This window comes from Cervus elaphus, chromosome 31, assembly GCF_910594005.1.
Source record: "Cervus elaphus chromosome 31, mCerEla1.1, whole genome shotgun sequence".
In the NCBI taxonomy this organism is placed as follows: Eukaryota; Metazoa; Chordata; class Mammalia; order Artiodactyla; family Cervidae; genus Cervus; species Cervus elaphus.
In genome coordinates, this window is record NC_057845.1 from 7,739,758 (window position 1) to 7,749,847 (window position 10,090).

Consider the following 10,090-nt stretch of genomic DNA (forward strand, 5'->3'; position numbering starts at 1 on the left):
TTCTGGATCTTAGAAATAAAAAAGCATGAAATCGGAAGGTTTTGCTTAGCATGCCTCTTTTTCAAGAATACTGATGATTTTAGCAGAAATGTAGAAAATAATACCTAAACATTTATTTGACTCCAGAACTCTTTTAATACCAGAATTCTTTAACCATGTTAAAGAAAGTTGGCTTAGATTGGCAGAAAATAATAGATTATCTAAAGTGCAAAGTGTTTTTCAAAGGCTCTCCAAAGAAGTGGCAAGGTTTTGGTATTGTCTTCAGTTGTGGCTTAACACATATATTTATACTTTAATATCAGAGTGGTTTTTAAACAGGAAGTTTTCAGCTCTGTAATTAGGAGTCCACAATGGTGGCTTTGACACTTAATTACAACATTGCTAAGACAACAATAACATGAGAAATATGAACACTGAATGCAGTATTTCTTGACACACCTCTGGCTACTTCTTATTGGCTGGGAAACAATTCCATATGACTACTAAATAATCCATACAGAAATGTATGTGTATGTGGACAGCAGCGTGCATTTACAACAGGTACTTCTGGTTAAGCCAAGTTCAGTCACTGCTCTGGATTTGGACTAAAATGTTATGCCCAGTAACAGCGATAGAACATCAACTGAGACTGCTGTAGACTCATAGGGGCCTCTCTGCTCTGAATGGTGAGCAGCTCCCGTTGCAGATTGGATCAGTCTTCAGAGCAAAGGCGATGGCATTTTATCCAGTGCAAATCGCTGGACTGGTTCTTGGGTTCTTCGGCATGGTCGGGACCCTTGCCACAACTCTTCTGCCTCAGTGGAGAGTGTCGGCTTTTATTGGCAGCAACATAATTGTCTTCGAAAGGGTCTGGGAAGGCCTCTGGATGAACTGCGTCCGACAAGCCAAGGATAAGTTGCAGTGCAAGGTCTATGATTCTCTGCTGGCCCTCCCGCCTGCCCTGGAGGCGGCCCGGGCCCTCATGTGTGTGGCTGTGGCCCTGTCTGTGATTGCTCTGCTTGTTGGCATCTGTGGCATGAAGAAGATTCAGTGCACAGGCTCTAACCGGAGGGCAAAAGCATACCTCGTGGGAATTTCCGGAGTCCTCTTTATCCTGACCGGGATCTTTGTTCTGATTCCGGTGTGCTGGATGGCCAATAACATCATCCGGGATTTCTACAACCCAGCGGTCCACGTAGGTCAGAAACGAGAGCTGGGAGCTTCGCTCTTCATCGGCTGGGCCACTACTGCGGTCCTCATCGTCGGAGGGGGTCTGCTCTGTGGGTTCTGCTGTTGCAACCGAAAGAATCCAAGGCACAGATACTTAGCCCCTGGGCGTCGGGTGCCTCACGCACGTAATCCACGCCGGACAGTGACGGGGCTCAGTAGGACTTCCACTAGTTACGTCTAACGCCTGCTTTCAGCTCGAACTGTGGATTATGATCCAGGTGTTTTATAGACGCTTGCCAGAAACTGTAAGTACGCCAGGCAGGAAGACTTGCTTTATGACTGCTCTTAAATTGAGATGAGAAGTTTAAAGGGCATATAGACTGTAGTCACCTGTGGCAGGAAGAGAAATGACTTACTTTGGACCTTCTAACCTCATGTGTATTAAATGCATTTACTATTCTGGACTCAATCTTCAGTCCAATTTGTGTAATCTAATGATACATTCCTCTTTTTTCGCTATCATATATTATCTGTTAAAAAGTCCAAATTCTATTGCTATTGATATGCCATAGCAATAAAGCATATTCTAAAACATAAACTATTATCATTTCTTCAAAATATTTCTTTTACTAACATGACAGCTAAAACGATGGCTTCTTTCTTTTTTAAACAATTAGCTGAAAAACAATAGACATCAAATAATGCTTTTAATTGAATTTATCAAAATATGGAAATGCTAGCTCAATGAAAAGATTTGTTAATCCTTTAGGAAACTCAAATGCATTAACAATTAAACAGTTTTAGGGAAAGGGAGCTTTGATTTCTGCTAAGATATTTAAGAAGATGATTTTAAAGCCTCTAATGTATATAGTTAAACTTGCTTAGAATTATATATACAAAGGAAAACAATTTATAAATGAAAAATAATATGCTTTCAAAACCTATGATGTGTACCTACAAGCAAACAGAATTATCTGTCTTGATAAGATATAGCAATAGAAGACTGTGAACACTCAATTCCCATCAAAAGTAAATACAGCCCCGATTAATGAATTAAGGTCTAGGTGTTGAAGGGAATGGTTTCTGTTCCTTGTTTTATTCTTTAGTCATTGCACAGGTCTATACACGCTAAGTAGAATGAGGACTCAAGGTCATGATTCAGGCAGTTAGTCAGGCCAAAATAAGTACCTCCTTTTTTATTTGCAAATAAATAGGTATAGATAAAGCATTTTGTTTTACTCGAATTGTATGCATTTGTTTCTCAATTCTTCACTTCTTATGTATTGAACATGCCAATATTACAGGGGAGAGATGAGTAGACAAAGTCTATGGGGCAAAACAGAGTTTGTGGGGCAAGACCACTCCTATGGGATGCTCCTCCAATATCTTATGAATCAATTAATGTTTATCTATTCAATTTTAACTTTTCAAATATTGTGTTTATTTTATAATAAAAATGTATTTCATATACAATACACAATTTCAGTGAAGAGATTATATTTGTTTGCCAAATATTTATTTTATGTTCATGTTTATTATAACAAAATAATAAAGTAAAATAGTTACATGTTTTCAATGATTTTGGTCTATTTCCCTGTGTGTGTGTGTGGGGGGGGGTCAGTTTGAAAATGACATTCTATCCTCAAAAGATCATCTAATAACTCTGAAACATTAAATCAGAGATAACTCAAGGCTAGATGTTAATGTCAAACCCTCATTCCATTCTACAAACCACCAGCAATATTTTGATGAGTCAAACCCTTGGTAATATAAAACTGTATTTTAAAAATTAGTAATACATTAATGCTATAGTCCAAAGAAATGTAAACGTCTTCAAATCATAGCAATAAAAATAAGAAAAACAATAATTTAGATTTATTTTTCCTAAGATTGTTTTATTTTTCAGACTTAATTGAGAAAGGCCAAAACACTGGGCATGTTGAAAAGGAGTCATTTATCTTACACAGGCAAATAAATAAGACATCAAGACAAGCAAGATATATGCTTAACGGTTGTCATAGAATCATTTGTCTTACCCTTTGGCTCACCAGAAGAAGTAATTAGCCTTGCAGGATGGGTCCCAGAATCTAAATGAGGCATGTTTTCCTGCTAGTGAGAGACTCAGAGTAAAATTGTATAACTCTTGGTAGTATCATAAAATTACTAGAGACAACATTAAATACTGAATATGGGGCAAAATTTTAAGGACTAAGGATTATTTTCTTTGCTCTTTCATTAATCAAAGTGTACTTTTGGGGAAAAAAAAAACCACAATAGTTCTGCTTCCCTCTCTTGCTGAAATCTTTAGCCTACTACACCAAAAAAATAATTTGCAATGAATTTCAAGGTGTATTATGGATGCAAATCTCATACCACGAACCCCTATGTGGAAGAAATGCATCTTCATTTTCTAAAATCTGATTTAAATTCAACTTTTGGGGCATTTTTCCACATCTTACACAATTTTTGGAGTCTTTCTGCAGGAATAAGCAGTGGCTGGGTGGTGGGATCAGGGGATGAGTCTATAACCATCACTCCATAAAGGTTTCTGAGAAGATGTCTACTGTATTAATATCTGCTCTCAAGGTCTCTTTAGGCTTCTCTGCTCAGTCAATTCCCTGTTAAGCTTGGCAGTCTTTTCTTGAGACTCCCTTATTCTTGGCCACTTGGATAAGTAGATTTCAACCTTCACTGCATATTAAAATGGCCAGAGGAACTTTAAACTACCATTGCAGCCAGGGTCCAGATGATCTATGATACCACTTTCCAGAGTCATGGTGGAAACCTGACCTCTTGACTTGGTTACCAGCTGTCTACAAGCAGTAGACAGATTGTGAAGCAAACTGTGCCTTCTCCCACAAGATCTTTTTTAAAAATATCACATCCACAAATTTCCTCCTCCATTGTCAAAAATTTTATGCAATTTCATAGATACTTAGGCTTTCCGAAGTGAAAACGCATAAATAAAGGAAAATTTTCTAGGCGATTTTGCTTTCAGTTTTACTACCTACCCCACTGAGCCAGTGAAATGCATTGCTAATTTCCTTCTGGAATGAGGATCAGAGAGGGGTGAAATATAATCTTATCCAGCCACACATGGTTAAAATGTTTTAAAAGATGAATGCTTTGCAGAATACAAACTTAATTAAATGCACACTAATAATTCTTTTCATTTGCAGAAAGATCTTGATACATTTAAAAGTATTTTGTTGGGCTCAGTTGCTCTCCACAGCTACCCCATAATGTAGACAGTGCAGAAATCATTATCCATATACTTTAGCTAAGAGAACGGAAAATGACAAGGTTGTATGACTTATACCAACACTGAGAAATCAAGAAGTCAGCCATACTAAGTAGAGACTTAATAAATATTTGGGGAATGACCAAGAAACTATATACATCAGGATAGTAATTTGAGATTTTTAACTAACATGGAGCTCCTCCTTCCACAAGGAAGAGACGAAACATTATAACTCAGAAATTTAAAGACCAGTCCTTGAATTTTAGTCTGAAAAGCCTACATTCTGAGAAGACTGTGGGCAAGGAATAAAATGGCTCAGTCAGAATCAGGTTTTTTCTGAATCTTAAGATTATGCAATGATTTCTGTGGATGAAGGTAAAATAAAAAGGAACAGTTAAGATGGTCTAGATTTCAGGGTGTGCCTGGGGAGAAACCTATGTACCATACTAGTTCCGTTCTTATGGACTGTGACTCAGAGAAAGGATGGGTTGCCAAATGGGCTTGAGAATTTAAGGACAGAAACGATCTGTGTCCTGACCAAGGTGGAGACAAGGACATTGAGAATTTTCTTCATGTCCTCATAGTGCTGGGAGATAAGAGTCACTTCTGTAATGTGTTTAGTCTGAAAGGCCAAGTGGTAGTCTTGACAAATTTTCCACAGCTAGAACTCAATGGGAACAGAACATTTCCTACTCTCCTGAGAATGGAACAGAGCATTCAAAAGTCCCTGTTGTTGGGATCAAGTGAGACTGCATCAGCAACACACATGATGGACAAGGGCAGGCCATCCATGGCCTGTTTGTCTTCAGATCCGTTCCTTACCTTTCCTCTGCTCTGATCTGTGTCCTCCGGAGGTTGGTTCCCCCAGGTTATGCAGTGGTATGCCAAGAGTGGGTGGTGGCTGAGGTCCTCACCAAGTGTAGGCAGTAAGGGGTAATTGTATCTGTAGAGAATTTAAGAGCAGTAAGAAAACCACCTAGAAATCTGATTTGGGGGCTTCCCCAGTGACTCAACTGATAAAGAACCCACCTGCCAATGTAGGAGACAAGGGTTTGATCCCTGGGTTGGGAAGATCCCCTGTAGTAGGAAATGGCAACCCACTCCATTATTCTTGCCTGGAGAATTTCATGAACAGAGGAGCCTGATGAGCTACAGTCCATGGGGTTGCAAAGAGTCAGACGTGACTCAGCACACAAACACACACACAGAAATCTGATCTTTTTATTGTGTTTACAAGATGGCCTTTCTAAACAATGTCAATGACAAAGCACTCCTACTCAAAAAGTGAAAAATTATGTCCGTCTAAGTCTTGAAAATCATGTAGTTACCATGGATGACAGATAGATAAATGATAGGTAAGTCGGTAGATAGATAGACAGTGAGCCTGGACACATGGGTACATGCATTTGAAGAGAGAGTTATTTGTTACATTCAGTAAAGCTTGTTTTTCAAATCATTGCTCTGTTTACTTAGTTTTATTGCTTTAATTTCTTTAACACAAATAAAACTCCCAGTCATTGTAAAATAACAAAATTAAAGTAAATCAAGTTCTATTTCTATCTCTTGACAGTGTCTATGCTACAGAAATTGGAGGCACAAACTATCTACCTCCAATGACTCTAACCTTTGATGACCTTACTGGAGTTTCTTCAGAGTAATGACTTATAAAGAATATCATGTTTATTAAGGGATAAATAATAAAAATGTGTTAACTTGAAGCTTATAACTGAAAACAATTTCTTTTACAGAAGAGAGGTATGGGAAAAATATTGATTCGTATCTGGGAATGAAATGTGCTGTGTAGACCACTGAGGCTGTCTCCCGAGCTCCATGTCCAGCTGCTGCTCACTAGACTTGGCCAATAGTAACCCCAGATTAAAGACTGGAGGTCAGTAGAGCTCCACCCCTTTTCTCTTTGTTGGGTCAGATGCCTCCAGCATTGACTATATCTTCTTCCCAGCTTTGCTAGAATGGGCCACACCATAGGTCCAGCTTTTGCCAAGTGATACTCATCTCTTGGGTCCAGTGATCAGCGCTTTTAATTCCCTCATCTTCAGGAAAGTGAAAGTGAAGTCGCTCAGTCATGTCCCACTCTTTGCGACACCATGGACTATAGCTTATGAGGCTCTTCCATCCGTGGAATTTTCCTGCCAACAGTACTGGAGTGGGTTGCCATTTCCTTCTCCAGGGGATCTTCCCAACCCAGGGATCGAACCCCGTCTCCTGCATTGCAAGCAGATGTTTTTACTATCTGAACCACCAGGGAAGCTCCATCTTCAGAAAATGAGCAGTTTTCTGCTGTTATTAGTGTCTGAAAGCCTCCATGGTCCTCTCCTTGGTTTCTTAAATCTCCCCACAATCTATCTAACCAAGTTCCTCTATTAAATTCTACTAATCTGAATATTTAGAACGATTTCGCTTTTGCTGGCTGGACCTGAGAGGCACAAAAATTGAAAATCATGGAATCTCAACAGAACCCAAGGTGTACAAACAATGGTAGTAAGGATCAGATCAATGACTTGTCTTCACATGAGCTTGGATACAACTCTGGGAAAATGAGGGACCCTCACTGAACAAGATTAAGTTTTCATTCCATAGGAGTTTGAAAAAGCAATTAAGTTCAGTTTTTAAGAATATCTGCTTGGCAAAATACTTGACACAAGAGATAGCAAATGTTTGCTGAAAGAATGAATAAATGATGAATTAATGAAAGAAGAAAATAAGCAAATCACAATATAAAAAACCTTATTGAGGGGCAATCATAAGTTAAATTCCTAAGTGAGTCTAGAGGAGTTTTGTGTTCTTAGTACCCTTAGCAGGATAATTTCCAAGAAAATATTTATTTAATGGCCTGCCCATTAAGGAATTACTGCAGACAAATTAGGATGCCAAGAAAATATCTTTCAGATGGGTAAAAGTCTCAATTTAGACCGATTTAGTAAATCTCAGAATTTGCTGGTGGAAATAACTAATAAAAGATTCAGTAAGAAGCCAATCAAAATATGGACCTGGCTATAGCAAAATGACTAAAACTTTTACCACAGTAAAGATGTATCAGACATTTTATCATGATTGGTCTCCCTGTGGGCTGAAGAATGCTTTCATCAGTTGAACAAAAACTCCCACACACTCTGAATGAGAAGATTGATTCTGTCCATGAATTTGGCAGAAATGAATTTGTCAAATAGATTCTGAGGGAAAAAAAAAGTAATAGGATATAACAAAGGAGATCTGGAAGTATAAAAGACAGCTGATAATGATGACAGGACACAACTAGAAAATAGTAAAACAAAAATATGGGCAGGAGTAGGGATGAAAGGCTATGGTGATTGGTTGTTATTATGGTTCAGTAGGCTTCCCTGTCCCTTGCTACCTCCAGGAGTTTGCCCAACTTCATGTCCTTTGAGTCGGTGATGCCATTCAGCCATCTCATCCTTTCCATGATAATTGGAAGTGGAAGGAAAATTTCAGTGGGTTCCGAAGGAGCAACGAAGGAACATTCAGCTTCATCAGGAGGAAAATAATTCTTGGAGCTGGTACTAAACCTTTATGAAGATTCTCAGAAGCATTGGAGACACCACTGCTGTTTACAGATCCCTTTTCCGTCCCCTCTCAGAGCTGACAACGACTTGGCCATCATAGGATGGTAAGGTTGAAAAGGATCATGAAAGGAATTAAGGCCAAGACAGGTGAGCCTCTCTATTTAACTTCTCCTCAACCTCTTCAGTGAGGGCTGACTCAAGGCCACCCTGCCTTTCATCAGTAATTCTCTAGACTTAAACCTGCTGTGCCCTGGAAAGACCTGCCTCTCAATTTTCCACTCACCTTCTCTGGCTCCACTTCTTACTCCTTCTCATCCACCCTCAACTTGACCTCAGACTTGTCTGAGTATTGAGCTTCCATTCCCATTGCACTTTGTACCCCTTGAAATACCTTCTATTTTGACAGGTCTGGAAACAGTGGTCACTTGAAGACTGACAAAGATTTGTATCAATAATCTCACTTTTTACTATTTTTTTCTGACTCGATTTTTCTTAAAACTATTGCTGACAACTCTTCTCTTTAGGGTTTTCTTTCTTTATTTTTTTTTTTTAAAAGAAATACTACTCTTATATTGCTTCCCTAGATCCTATATACATCTCCTTTCTTGAGAACTCACTCATTCCTGATTTTTCAACTTCCAGTAAATGGCAAATGGCTTAGTAAAAGAGCACTGGACAGGAAGACCTGAGTTGATAATAGAGCTCTTCCATTTCTCACTGACCTTCAGTTTTCTGATCTACAAAATGTAGACAGTGAATACATACTTTTAAACATGCACCATGTGCTTCTAAGTAGACTAAAAGCACAAGCACACATATAATTTTTCTTATTTTTCTTTGCAGGTTAAAAAATAACTGATGCTCAAAGCAGTTCTATAACCTTTCCAAGGATACAACCGGGTCACTGCCCACCCCCAACCCCCTCATCAAGGCATCTTGAAAGAGTATGCTTTCTCCCACGTGGTGCCTTTCCTTGCCGTCTTCCCACATAGGGAGACTGATAACCACCCTCTCTACCAGAAAGAGCTGCTGAGAGGAGAAACTCGGGTAGTGCCTGTGAAAGCATTTTGATCATAAAGCATTATGTAAATATAATGCATAATTATTGTTATTATCTCCCATCAGTCCAAGTCTTAAGCTCTTTATAGTTTACTTGCTTTCTCTGCCTATAAAGTAATTCACTTGTCTGTCCTGTTGGCCTTAAACTTAGGCAAACATAATTTATTATGTTTTCCTAAGCTTCACGTGTCCTCTTTTTTTTAACCTTCATAAGTATCACACTTTATTTGGTTCCTTAAAACATTGATGACTGCTACATTCTGGCTTAACTCCTGTGGTCCCAGAATAATAATTAATAGGACCCTCTTTCCCTCTCAAAACTCCCAGTTTGGATGATAAATTATATGGTCACCTAGGATCTCAGCGTCTGCCTACGTGGGGGACCTGGGTTCGATCCCTGGGTCGGCAAGATCCCCTGGAGAAGGAAATGGCAACACACTCCAGTACTCTTGCTTGGAAAATCCCATGGATGGAGGAGCCTCTTGGGCTACAGTCCATGGGGTCGCAAAGAGTCAGACACGACTGAGTGACTTGACTTCTTCTTCACTTAAGATCTCTCAGGTGCCTCCTGCTATGGTCCTGATTGTCTCCGTTCTTCCATTTCATATTTTAAAACCATATCCCTTCCCATTTATACTCATTAATGCGAAATCAAATGCTACTTACTCAGTTTACTGAGATAGTCCTTTTGCCCCTCTGCTCATCTGGCGAACACCTCTGTTCCATATTTCCTACACACAGAAACATAGATTCTCACCTCCAACCAGCCATAGCTATTATCATGTCACTTCCTTCATTAGAGTTCAAAAGAATTTAAACATCTAATCGTAACCTTTACTGTTTGCTTTCAATCATCCTTTCTTTTCTTTTCTTTCCTCATCTTTCTTTCTTTATAACTATGAATTATTACTTAGAGTACATACAACCAGTTTCCACCTGTGTCATATGTCAATAATCCTAGATACGTTTGCTCCAAACCTAGAGCACAATTTCTGTGGCCTCTTTAATCTTGCCTTTTCCATATCCCTCTCCTCCATCTCTGTTTTGGTGGATTGCAAGTGGCCATAAAACTTTTGCAGTTCCTTTTATTAAGGAATGA

At 39.0% G+C, this 10,090-nt stretch overlaps 1 protein-coding gene across 1 annotated transcript; it reads left to right on the plus strand.

Moving 5' to 3' along the window:
* The first annotated feature begins 522 nt into the window (after positions 1-522).
* CLDN17 (claudin 17) lies at positions 523-2,728 on the plus strand. The gene has a single exon (XM_043892980.1). It carries the CDS (start codon positions 713-715, stop codon positions 1,388-1,390), a length of 678 nt encoding a protein of 225 aa, XP_043748915.1. The 5' UTR covers positions 523-712; the 3' UTR covers positions 1,391-2,728.
* Positions 2,729-10,090: the final 7,362 nt, after the last annotated feature.

Excerpts from the sequence above, each read along its gene's own strand:
- CLDN17 (XM_043892980.1), top strand. The coding sequence starts at position 713 with ATGGCATTTTATCCAGTGCAAATCGCTGGACTGGTTCTTGGGTTCTTC.